This window comes from Pecten maximus, chromosome 14 (assembly GCF_902652985.1).
Source record: "Pecten maximus chromosome 14, xPecMax1.1, whole genome shotgun sequence".
NCBI classification, from domain to species: Eukaryota; Metazoa; Mollusca; class Bivalvia; order Pectinida; family Pectinidae; genus Pecten; species Pecten maximus.
The window spans coordinates 19,436,715-19,451,222 of NC_047028.1; the positions used below are offsets into that span (position 1 = coordinate 19,436,715).

Sequence of the window (14,508 nt, forward strand, 5' to 3'; positions counted from 1 at the left end):
ATGATGTCCCGAACATCAATGATGATTCCTAAAAGAACGCAAACAGCTGTATTGTGTCCCTAACATCAACGACGAGTTTTAAAAGGACGAAATAGATGCATGGTGTCCCGAATATCAATAATGAGTCCCAGGAGGAAATAGCTGTATGATGTCCTTAACATCAACGACGAGTCATAAACGAACGCAAACAGCTGTATTGTGTCCCTAACATCAACGACGAGTCATAAAAGAACGCAAACAGCTGTATTGTGTCCCTAACATCAACGACGAGTCATAAAAGGAGGAAACAGGTGTATTGTGTCCCGAACATCAATGACGAGTCCTAGGACGTAACAGCTGTATGATGTCCTTAACATCACTGACGAGTCATCGGATGAAAAAGCTATATGATGTCCCGAACATCAACGACGAGTTTTAAAAGGACTAAATAGATGTATTATGTACCTAACATCACTAACTAGTCCTAGAAGGAGGAAACAGCTGTATGTGTCCCTGGTATCACTGACGAGTCCTAGAAGGACGAAACAGCTGTATGATGTCCCCAGCATCACTGACGAGTCCTAGAAGGAAGGAGGAAACAGCTGCATGGTGTCCCTAACATCACTGACAAGTCCTAGAAGGACGAAACAGCTGTATGGTGTCCCTAGCATCACTGACGAGTCCTAGAAGGACGTAACAGCTGTATAATATCCCTAACAACACTTACGAGTCCTAGAAGGACGACACTTCTGTATGATGTCCCTAACATCACTGACGAGTCCTAGAAGGACTAAACAGCTGTATGGTGTCCCTAACATCACCGACGAGTCATAGAAGGACGACACAGCTGTATGATGTTCCCAGCATCACTTACGAGTCCTAGAAGGACGACACCTCTGTATGATGTCCCTAACATCACTGACGAGTCCTAGAAGGACGAAACAGCTGTATGGTGTCCCTAACATCACCGACGAGTCATAGAAGGACGACACAGCTGTATGATGTCCCCAGCATCACTGACGAGTCCTAGATGGACGAAACATTACGCAGCAGGATTATTAAAGTAGTTGTGACGCGGCCTTGAGTTCAACTCGTAAGCCTACTAGACGGAGAGAAATGTGGTTATTCAACTTCATTGAATTTTTATTATTTAAATAATCAATAAATTTCTGTGTAGTTTATCTAGTTCTTGTAAGAATATTGCCACTTTATTAAGTAGTCTAGTATTGCAAATCGTGAATATTCCTTTCATATTGATAATACTCTGGATACATGTAATAATATTTATGTATAAATTCGTCACTTATTTCTTTCGCATTTTCGCATTGATAAAGTTAATGAAACTCATCGCCAATGTATATGTTACATAAAGGACATTTCCCATGCCCATAGACCACTCAATTGGAAATCTTAAATTAGATGTTCTAAATCTGCAGAGATATTTACTTTTCTCTGGATTGAGTTTGATTAGATAAGTCTCTAATTCCTATTTAATTTTTAAACTTGAACAAGTTCTCCTACGTGAGGAAATACCTATACCATGATACCCTTCCTGAATAAATCGATCAATTAGCCTTTGTTTGACATTAGCCTTTAACACATTTCTATTGGCAGTACATAGATATTGTGTATGCCATAAATCGCTATATCCTGTATCAATCGGTATTGGTTTTATAAACGTTAACAATTTAAAATCAGTTTGATCTTGCAACAGAAGTCTATACATAAAAAGATGTAGATTACTAGATATTTTATTTTCACCTGTAACGAATTTATGCCAGAAGGTTACAATTCGTGTCTTAGTGTCTATTGCCAAGGGGTAACGACCAAGCCCTCGCTATATCAAAAAAAGGGGGGTATTACTTCTCAGGTTAAGACTATTTTTGCAAAATTGCAGATTTTGTTCAATACCAGTCACCTTCTGAAAACTCCGTACCTCACACCCATACAGTTAAATTGCTGATACAGGTGAATCAAAAAATTTAAGCTAAATATCAACATATATTATTATATTTCTAATTTCCCGATAGAGGTCATGTAATGAATTTCTAGCCTGTTCAGAAAATGTGTTCATGGCTTTAATGAACGTAACCGTACATGATAAAACAATATAATAAATCAAGATAAAGAGTCTACAATCATCAGCGGCTCACTATTGTAAGTAAATGAATATGAACTTCTAAAGTTTCGGGAGCAACATTAACCCGGATGTACTTTGCATATATGTTTGCACACCTGTCAAAGTTGATGCCTTTTTAATTTGTCAACATAAGAATTAGGCCCAACGTGTTCATCCGCGCTGCGTGACCTACTTATTATATAAAAAAGGTCCAGTAGTCTCTGATTGAAACCAATAGAGTTTGAACCATTCATATACCTCTGACTGCATTTCAAAAATTGATCTACATGTATATTTCCTTTGAAATATCCGTGCGTGTGTTTTCAAACCTTCTTCTAGTTTGACAACTGTCTGGATGTTTTTATGCGTCCACAGAAGACGAAAGGTAAACACATGCACATAATTCACCGAAGTTTAAAATTTGTTTGCATTTGCTAAACGTTAAATATTGTCATATACTTAAACTCGGTACAGAAGAAAAAAACAACGACTTGCCGAATGCTTGTCACATTGATCTTTATATAATCTAGTACAATCAAAATCGCACGTAAGCCGAAACGACAAAAATATCTTACCTGTGCCGCAGATATCACTGACAGGTATGTATTGATACCCTGTGGAGAGTGTAGTCTCTTCGATATATTTTGATTTCTGTTCACAAATACAAATGACTCAAATAATTAAATGTACTAAGCACACAAAATTTGGCATTAATGTAATATAGTTTTTGTGAATTTAGTGACTTGCTGCCTTTAAAAAGACGTTCATGTAAATGACGACTGGCAATGCCACCTTTTTACAACTTAAACACTTGAATTTTTCCACATCAGCCGTGGACTTTCCCTTTCTACATAGTAGAATATCGCCTTGAACAAGCCTTGGTACTGATACGTCATAGATGATTTTATGTGCTATATATTGTTCCTAATATTACTATTCCCGTGACAGATGCTAATTGAAAGTGTTCGATACTCGTTGATATGTTTCGTGAAACCGTTGTCACAATGACGGATCTTAGATTTCAGAACATGATACATCCTAGCAACAAATTTGACTTACACGGCGGAAGTGTTCGTTGAGGAAGCGGTCATTCCTCTTTCTAGAACACAGGGTCTTATTCACGTTGGTCAGCATTTCATAGGCCTGCATATGCATCTATGTTTCGTTCGTATTCTGGTCCCGTTGGAACTATTTTGGGCTGATCAAGAAGACAAGGGAAAAGACGAAGCTGAAGATGAAGCTTTGGCAATTTACAAATAGCATCGCCATCGTCATCGTCATATGTTTAATGTAGTGCAGTCAAACTTTATTGATCACCTGAATTAAGTTATCCCATCTCATATGCGACTCTATTTTCCCCTCCGATGGTTGTTTATTATACAATTTATCTGAACATGGATTAAAAGACCACACATCATCATTATACTACACAGGAAAAATGTCTTCATGTCAATTTAGGTCAATTTTGTGTGAAAATGTGTAAATTTGACCTGAAAAGAGCAAAATGGTCAATGAATTTCAAGAAATTTACCTGAATATAACATTATTTTTTTCATGTCAAATTTAAGTCCATTTTTGTATATTTTCATGTCAAATTCTGTCGATTTTCGGTCAATATTTGTTCAGGTCAAATTTACCTCAAGACATTGTCTGTGTCGGATAACGTATACTAAGAACATTAGCTGTACGTGGAATACATTCAATGTCAAATGTACAAGAATAACTTTAAATAATTTAATAAGCAGTATAATTTATATACGATTGAATCGTAATCAATTCACCTATGATGTAAAAGTGCAGTATTACATGATGTTTGCTTACAAAATTGATTCTCCATTTAAAACAATATATGTTTTGTACTACTGGTGTGATAGTGTGTAGTTTTACAGCCCTTACTTGGAAGAAAGCCCTGTTAACTGGGATTTAGTCTGCATTACAATGTATGTATCGTCTTAACTACCATGAATATTAATTGCTACAGGTCAAAATAAACACATAGTGTTAATGTTCTGTTAAATTACACAAGGTATTCAATATCCGGTTTATACCTTTACATCCACTCTACATATTTTAATTAGTTGCTATGACATTTCGTTAGACCCAATTTGAATTGTATTAGCCTCTCTAGATTTCCTAACATGTGGGGGCCATCGCCGACTAGAGGACTTAAACAGATATATTGTGCATTCTTACAATCATTATTCTGCATGTAATACAATATTCTAAAAGTATTGCTTGTCATATGTATGTCAATGACTATTCATAGATAAATTTAAGATTTCTAAAACGTCTGTAGTTGGGTAATATCGTTCGAAGATGTTCAGTCCACGTAAATAATATCGACAAAAAGCCTATCTGAATTTTAAACAAAGACATTTCCAACCAATAGGTACATGTAAGTTCTTAATGGTAAGAATATACATACATGTAAAGCTCAAGTTTGAATCCATATTACAAAAAAATGTTTACCATCCCTAACGCATAAATCAAGTTTATCAACGATTTTATGCGGCTAAGCAAACACTTCTAACGGTACATGTAGTTATTTACTCAACGTCACTTGTCAATCTAATTTTATAAAAGATGCCTTGTAGCTATCAAATAAAACATAAAGCTATGTTTGAAAGTTTGTTGCTTAATGAAATATATCTTCCCGTACAAATACCTTGCGTGTAAAATAATCATAACTCACATTCTATATATAACAAGGATGGATAGTATTGCAACAGCAATACAAAGTCCCCTGCCTGAGCTAGAAGTGCACCTATTCATTTCCCATTTTTTCTTGAAAAATAGTTTTTCGAAAAAAACAAATGTGGGATGCACAACTACATGTTATACTGATAATGTATACCAAGTTTCGTTAAGATCGGAGTAGTCCTTTAGGAGTAGTTCTCCGGTGACAGACAGACAGACGGACGGACAGACGGACGGAGGGTAAACCTATAGTCCCCCCGTTTTTCAAACGGCAGGGGACTAAAAATACCAGCAATTTGGAAAAAAAATTAAATGAATATAATTAAATGCACAATGTTACTTAAATTCAATTAAGATTCATGAGAACATGAAAACAAATCTGCCTCAAATGGAAGTTCCTTAAATGTTGTCATATTGATAACAGTTGAGCACCCATTACTTGTCACAGTGTTAACAATTGAGTATTAACAATGTGGTAATACTATTAACAGGTAAGTAAACAAGGCATGACCACAGAGTTAACAGACACGTAAGAAGAACATGATCATATAAATATTGGCAACAGCTCTATCGTACCTTCAACATTAGGATAGCGTCACCAATCTGGAAACCGCTATCCATGTACTATCAACATTATCATCAACATTCAGTTTCACATGCAATTATCACGAATTCACAAATAAGATATTACCTGGATATTATCACAATTTACATATTTTAAAGTTGTAAAATTTATTTTAAAAGTTATTTACAATGCTATTTCAGTACGCTGTAATTCTGTTTGTATAACATCTTTATTCTTCCTTTCTTCATATTGTCGTATCTTCGGTTCCAAGAACAGTATAATCCCTCCGAATAACATAAAACCTCCCATGAGGTAGAACGCTAGTGTATATGAGTGGAAATTATCCCGGATAGCACCTGTATAAAACGGTATATGATTAATTATAGACAAACAATCATGCATAAGAGTATGGAACCGTATCAATGAAGTTTGCTTCTTAACTGCCAAGGAAATAATAAAAGGTACCTAATCGTTAAATATGTACTATCATATTTACTGATACAGAGTGTGCCATATGTTATAAAGACCTAATCATAATTTTGAGCATGTGACTTAACTCACATTTTCTCCTAGATTTGTATGACGGATGTCGCCGATGGCGCTTTTCATTCAGATCTTATTATCTTTCTTGTCCTTGCAAATTTTGTCAATATTTGGTCCTGATTTTTAGTTACGTGTAGAATTACGGTTTTGTTTGCAATTCAGTGTTTTTTATGCTATTTTCTAAAAGAGACACAATATGTAAACATGATTTAATACAAACTGAGAGCAAAATATAGCTGAACCATAAATTAATTGAACTTACCAATGATTGGGTTGAAGACGCAGACCGACACTCCATGGGAAAGCATGGTTATTGCTAATCCATTGGATATATTTTCGATTCCTACAAAATCCACGACTAATACTGCAAGCATGGCGAAAAACGTCCCGTGGAAAGTCCCATACAACACCGAGTAAAGGGCAAGTGACCAGAACTCGGTGCAATAGGGAATCAGCAGAGTAGATATAGCTGTAATTATTAAGGAGCCCGCAACCAGGAAATGACGTTTGATCCTCTTGTTATCAGCAATGAAGGCTAATATGAATTTGTTTAGCAAATCTGTACAGCCAATGATTGTAAGTAATTGTGTGGTTTGTTGGTCACTCATACCCACGTCCTTAGCGTGATGTGGTAGATAGGTCACTATTAGGGCAAGACCAAACACAGAACATACTGAACTTGTCAAGTTCATCAAAAACAGTTTATTCTTCAAAAGCTTTAAATCTGAAATGCTTGCAAGAACATTCTTACATGTGAGTTTATGACAGAAACTAGATACACAGGTATCCTCTTCGTCTTCACTGTCATTTTCATCGCCTGCTGACGATACAGAAAAGTGTATATGACCAAGGGAGCCTAAGGCGTCTCCAAGTCCCTGGGCTAACTCCGAGCTTTTGTGAAAACGGGATTTCGCAGCATATACGTCGCCCGTCACTACGGAATCTGAGACCGTCCGTCGTCGTTCTGCTTGTAGCATTTTATAGCTCCGCTTACTCCATGTTTCATCCTGTCCATGGTTCATGACCAGCCTGTCATAAGACTGGCCAATAGAAGCTGTTGTAACTTTAAGGGGTTTGTAGATCACGCCATTAAATTCAAGCTTTTTTGCAATTTTGCCCTCGCCATTGTCCTTTAATAGTTTATTTATGATTGGGCGACGTCTAAGAGGACGGAGAAGTGATCCTGTGACCATAATATGGAAAAGCAATGCCGAGGCAATCAACAATGTCCCTTGTAAAGCGTACACATCCAATAGGATCCGGAACAGGTTCGGTAGGACCAAGCGGCCGAAACTCCCGCCAAAGTTCATTACCGCATTAGCCATTCCCCGTCTCTTGTCGAAGTATTTCCCTAACATCACTAGCGCTGGTCCGTGGGTAAAAGCCATGGCCGACCCTATTGTAAATAAAAAGCAATACGCTTAAACTTATATTTGTTGTAAAATAAAAAACCTGATTTCAATGGACAATGCCAATCATAAACAGGTCAATACTTTTTGCGGTTCAAGTGTTGGAGAACAACTCAAACTTTTAATTTTGCCACCTTTAAAATTGCTATACATGTATGTGCCAGAAGACCGACCGGGGTATGCATTTACCAAACTGTGTTTACGTTGATCGTGGCCAAAGTAGTTTAAAACACTAAAACACCGTTCAATCTGATCTAAATATTTTAATAATTCCATTGATCTGAATAGATTGATTTCAATAGCGTAAGTATAATGAGCATACTTTATCGGTACAATATAAGAATTTTTCAAAAATATTTACCGAATAAGAACCCTATGGTGAGGACGAGGAGTTCCGGTGTTCTCACGAAACTGCTAAGGAGGTAGCTGGCGAAGGCCAAAATTCCACCAATAATCACAAACGGTCGATTAGCATCAAGTATCTCACAAATGGGTAGGATTACTAAGGCTGAAAAACGTATCAACGTTATATAGTCTGGGACATCAAGGCAACAGAACAGATCAAACATCAAACAAAGTCTCTAATTCTAAACAATAAATATCAGGCAGTCAGAATCACAAAGACTTAAGCATACCAACATCACACACATTCAGGGTCAACAAGGCTACAAACATATCAACATCACACAGCCAGAGTCAACAAGGCTACAAATATATCAACATCACAGAGTCAGAGTCAACAATGTTACAAACATATCAACCTTGCACATAGTCAGGGTCAACAAGGCTACAAACATATCAACATTACACAGTCAGGGTCAACAAGGCTACAAACATATCAACATTACACAGTCAGGGTCAACAAGGCTACAAACATATCAACATCACACTGTCAGGGTCAACAAGGCTACAAACATATCAACATCACACAGTCAGGGTCAACAAGGCTACAAACATATCAACATTACACACTCTCAGGGTCAACAAGGCTACAAACATTTCAACATTACACACAGTGTCAGGATCAACAAGGCTACAAATATATCAGCATTACACACAGTGTCAGGATCAACAAGGCTACAAACCTATCAACATTACACAATCAGGGTCAACAAGGCTACAAACATATCAACATTGCACATAGTCAGGGTCAACAAGGCTACAAACATATCAACATCACAGAGTCAGGGTCAACAAGGCTACAAACATATCAACATTGCACATAGTCAGGGTCAACAAGGCTACAAACATATCAACATTGCACAAAGTAAGGGTCAACAAGGCTACAAACATATCAACATCACAGAGTCATGGTCAACAAGGCTACAAACATATCAAAATTGTACACAGTCAGGGTCAACAAAGCTACAAACCTATCAACATTGCACACTGTCAGGATCAACAAGGCTACAAACATATCAAAATCACACAGTCAGGGTCAACAAGGCTACAAACATATCAACAGTACACACAGATAGAGTCAGGAAGTCTGAAACATATCAAAACAGTTCACTCTCAGGATCAACAAGACTACAAACATACCAACATTGCACACAGTCAGGGTCAACAAGGTTACACACATATCAACATTACACACAGTGTCAGCATCAATAAGGCTACAAACATTTCAATATCACACACAGTCTCAGGGTCAACAAGGCTACAAAAATACCAACATCACACTGTCAGGGTCAACAAGGTTGCACACATATCAACATTACACACAGTCAGGGTCAATAAGGCTACAAACATATCAACATTACACACACTGTGAGCGTCAACAAGGCTACAAACATATCAACATTACACACTGCCAGGGTCAACAAGGCTACAAACATATCAATATTTCACATAGTAAGGGTCAACAAGGCTACAAACATATCAAAATTGCACACTGCCAGGGTCAACAGCTGCAAAACAGATTTAGCTCACGAAGGAATAGGATCACCAAGGCTATCAAAGCATATCAAACTTCAATACAGATCAATCTCACGATCGGATGTCAGTGTTAACAAAGCCACAAGATATTCAATTATATATACTGTGGAACTTCGTTAACTAGAACTCGGAAAACTCGAATACCCCGCTTAACTCGAAGTACGTCGTCAGTCCCGGCCGAATTCTCTCTTTATCATAGTATCTCGTGGTCCCTGTAGAGTTCGAGTTAACGAAGTTCAACTGTATCAACATTCGGAATACTCAGTGTGATTCGCTCGATTAAATACTCACATAATAAACAAAAAACCAGTGTCTGTACTGATAAGGCCAATGACAGAATGGACGCTTTTGTATTCATAGCAACAAGGAACTCCACAAAGAATATCCCAAACGATCTCAGGAATCCTATAAGCATGAAACTCTCCAGCGTCGCAGCTAAAGGAAGACAGAATTATTAAATCATACAGAAAATGTGTTATAAATTTTCGGATGCTGAGTGTTTTGTCAAAAGTTGAAGCACCGTATCTATGTTATGCAGTACAAGGGCGATAGCTCTTATTGTTGTGCGAACAAATTCTCAGGAATTTCATCAGATGATGAATCATATTAGCATATAACATGCAATATTTACAGGACTAATTAGAATTAGATATTGTGTTAAATGGAAATGAATAGCTATGTGTGTCGCTGAATGAGTAGGAAATCTTACTCCTCCAGAGTACAGACAATGCACCCTTCGTATGTACGCAGTGAAAACATTATATACCGAGGAATCAACATTAATATACGGAATCTCTTGTATGGCGTCATGATAAAACATTGATAATGAACATGGCAAATAAATAATTACAGTGGACTCTGTCTAAACCGGACACATTTCGGACCACAAAATAAAGCCGGTTTGTAGAGAGTTCCGGATTGTATAGATTCTACGTTTATATCGTTGTTGAATGCAAAAAAAAAAATGAATAAAAGATATATCATATCTGTATATCGGTTCGTGCATTCTGTACACCTTAGATTTGCCACATGCACATTAATTCTTATTTTGATGTCACTTTTATAGATCATTGTTTTTACCCATTTCCCCGTCCCGTAGGTTAAAACATTACCTTCTGAATACAATCCTAACCCCACCCATACCTGACAAGCTAAACACTGTCTACTGAACATATACTAAACCATACTTATCTGATGAGCCAGATGGTACCTACTAAACGCCATCCTAATATAAACTATCCTTATTAGACCAGCCAAACGTTACCTTCTTGACCCCTCCCAAAACTATCCATATCTGACGACTCAAACGTTACCTTTTGGACCCCTACCCTAAACCATCTTTATCTGACGAGCCGAATGTTACCGTCTGCAAGCCATCCTAAGCCAAACGTTTACCTATCAACACCATCCAAGCCCATCCCCGATCTGTTTGTTTATATTTGTCGACTTCTTCGTCCTCTTCTTCTTCCTCAGCCTCCTCTTTCCTCTCTCGTTCACCTTGTTTCATCACGCCTATAAGACATAAACATATATATGGCATAATATATTATAATGTATCTGTTATGTGGATTGTAATGGTTATAACATAGATACGATTACAGTTCTGTTTCTTTGCGTTTTGGGTAGTGATCTTAAATTAGCTATTTTCAGTAGTTAACCACCTACACACCTCCACCCCTCGCTGGAATTCGTCTCAGCACTAAAGTCAGAATATCAATCGTGCCACTGTCAGGTGCTTTTACGAGCCTAATATTGTAACAGACATCTTGAATTATGATCGTACGTTCGTCAACTCAAGCCAGTGTTGTGAAACATATTCATCAGGCTCTCCACCTAAATTCTACGGTAAATAATTCAGCCACAGATTTTGATTTCTTAACCTCTTTGCAGAAATATCCATGGGTCGTTATAAATGATAGTTTTCCCATGTTTAAATGTGGGAGAAGGCATAGATAAGCTGTAATAATTTGAGCCATGCCCTTGTTCAATGTTGGCTGACAATAAACATATTTGAATAAAAATCAAAACCTATATTTAACAGGTTATATACGTGGACGTTATAGAGTACGACTAGTGGTGGTTACATGTGTTTGAGAGGAAATGTTTGTTTCGTTGAAATAAAATGGCTTTATAATGCCCTTTTAGTATATGCAAATCCTTATTATGATAAACATGGTTAGAACTTTTGGTGATAAATAGAATAATCGATTATCTGGAGTGTGACATCTCCAACAAGACAGAGTCTCTGATTAGACAATCGAAAATGTCACCCGGCGATTGGATATTTCGCTGTCACACCCGTAAGCTAGGTGTTGATTTTTCCCTCAGTATTCTATTTTTATTTTCACCTGCATTTCTTTACAAAAACTTCTAGTAGACATCATGTATAAAAGCATTTCCGGTTAATTTCCGGTTCAGAATACCTTCAGGTGCTATCTGTCACAACCTAAGACACCACAACCTATGATATGACACAGAAATTTCGAAGAGTTAAAACGGGAGATACGTCTGTAAATGAGGGGGAACATCAATTCTGGAATTCACCTCGCAAGGTCAATACGTAGCCTTACAGCTACGTATATAACTTCTATATAGGGGTTCATTACGGCATTATGGTTCATTTGTCCAACTGATGTCAAAATAAATCTTGGAATTAGATGTACTCGTACTAAATCTATAGATAATGATGAACTGAAATGGCATACTTTCCTAATTTATGATATTTAAGATAGGTAATTAGATTCAAAATTTGGATGATAATTTCCCGTTTTTCCTCCAATGATTTCAATAAACAGTGCTTTAATATTGCAATTGACGTAAGAGGGTCAATGCTGGAATTGAATCCATGCTTATTAACTTCATGAACTTTGAAAGGTTATAAACTAAAGCATAAACAAAAAATGAATAAAATAATGAGAACTAAACTAAACTAAAATAACGCACACAGGATCGATATCTGCCTGTTCCCAGCTATTACATTTCGGCTGGCATCATAACCTTGACAATATCACAACTGATTAATACACCGTATATACAAAGCAGTTCCCTACATTAGAGATCTAAATATAACATCTTGTCTGTTTCCTACTAGTAGAAACCTCCACATTTGTCGTGTTCGTAGATTAATCTACATGATAATATCTTATCAAGGTCATTAATCTATATGATAGAATACTATCAAGGTCAAGAGGGAAACCATAGTAGGACGAAAACAAAATGTGAATGTCATGAAGAACGTGCAATTGTACTTACTTGTATCCTGTGGATAAACGGTCATTGTCTTCGTTCAGAAAGTCTGTTCGAGAGACGCTTATCAGTCACCTAACACGAGGTTACGTTTCTAGAATGGACTGTGTGACAACTTAATCGAGTAATGCTACTAAGCATAAACGTTAACGCCAACATTGAAATGATATATCGAACATAACCTACTGAAAATATGTCCTGTTAATGAATATCACAGCGCATGTCTAGCTGATGATGGAGTGCCATGTGAGGGATGAGGGAATTCTGGGACACACCCTTTAAAACATATATCCCAATTTCCTTACTCCTACAAAACATATAGTCCATTGCCTTACCTCATCAAAACATCTAACTAATTCCCTCTCCCCTTCAAAACATGTTCCCCTTCCCAAAACCCTACGCCGTCAAAACATCTATCCCATTTCTTCATCCCTTCAAAACATCTACCCCATTCCCTTACCCATTAAAAACATCTACCCCTTTCCCTTACCCATTCAAAATATCTACCCCAATTCTTCATCCCTTCAAAACATGTTCCCCTTCCCATTCCCTCATCCCTTCAAACTATCTACCCCATTCCCTTACCCATTCAAAACATCTACCAAATTCCGTTACCCTTTCAAAACAATTACCTCATTCCCTCACCCCTTCAAAATATCTGCACAATTTCCTAACCCCTTCAAAAAATCTTCCCCATTCCCTCGCCTCTTCAACATATGTAACCCTATTTCTCATTCCTTCAAAACATATACCGCATTCCCTCAATCCTAAAAAACATCTACCCCAATCCCCAACCCCTTCAAAACATCCCCCCATTCCCTTACCCCTTCAAAACATCCACCCCATTCCCTTACCCCTTCAAAACATCTACCCCCATTCCCTTACCCCTTCAAAACATCCACCCCATTCCCCTACCCTTCAAAACATCCACCCCATTCCCCTTACCCTTCAAAACATCCACCCCCCATTCCCTTACCCCCTTCAAAACTCCACCCCATTCCCTACCCCTACCCTTCAAACATCTCCACCAATCCTTAGAACCCTATCCATTCAAACATCCACCCATTCCCTTACCCCTTCAAACATCCACCCCATTCCCTTACCTCTCAAACTCTACCCCATTCCCTTACCCTTCAAACATCTACCATTCCCTTACCCTTCAACACACCCCTCCTAGAACCCTAACTCCTTCAAAACATCCACCCCATTCCCTTACCCCTTCAAAACATCTACCCCATTCCCTTACCCCGGCAAAAACAGCGACCCCAGGCCCGGACCCCGGCAAAACAGCCACCCCATGCCCGGACCCCGGCAAAACAGCCACCCAGTCCCGTGACCCCGGCAAAACAGCCAGCCATGCCCGGACCCCGTGCAAAACAGCCACCCCAGCCCGGACCCCGGCAAAACAGCCACCCCATGCCCGGACCCCGGCAAAACAGCCACCCGAGCCCGGTACCCCGGCAAAACATGCACCCCATGCCCGACCCCTGGCAAAACAGCCAGCCCCATGTCCGGACCCCGGCAAAAACATGCGACCCCAGGCCCGGACCCGGCAAAAACGACCCCATTCCCGGACCCCGGTCAAAACATCCACCCCATTCCCCTACCCCTTCAAAACATCTACCCCAATCCTTAGAACCCTAACCATTCAAAACATCCACCCCATTCCCTTACCCCTTCAAAACATCCACCCCATTCCCTTACCCTCTCAAAACATCTACCCCATTCCCTACCCCTTCAAAACATCCACCCCATTCCCTTACCCCTTCAAAACATCCACCCCATTCCCTTACCCCTTCAAAACATCTACCCCATTCCCTTACCCCTTCAAAACATCCACCCCAATCCTTAGAACCCTAACTCCTTCAAAACATCCACCCCATTCCCTTACCCCTTCAAAACATCCACCCCATTCCCTTACCCCTTCAAAACATCCACCCCATTCCCTTACCCCTTAAAAACATCTACCTTATTCCCTCGTTCATTAAAAACGTAAAATATGAAGGCAAATG

The 14,508-nt window shown here is 38.5% G+C and overlaps 1 protein-coding gene across 1 annotated transcript; it reads right to left on the reverse strand.

The window, feature by feature from the left end:
* Positions 1–5,543: 5,543 nt before the first annotated feature.
* LOC117341794 (monocarboxylate transporter 7-like) lies at positions 5,544–14,027 on the reverse strand. Its single transcript, XM_033903657.1, has 6 exons — positions 13,743–14,027; positions 12,503–12,509; positions 10,646–10,762; positions 7,674–7,820; positions 6,166–7,299; positions 5,544–5,716 (listed from the first exon to the last, which is right to left on the reverse strand). The coding sequence occupies exons 1-6, from the start codon at positions 14,025–14,027 to the stop codon at positions 5,544–5,546; spliced, it is 1,863 nt and encodes a 620-aa protein (XP_033759548.1).
* Positions 14,028–14,508: the final 481 nt, after the last annotated feature.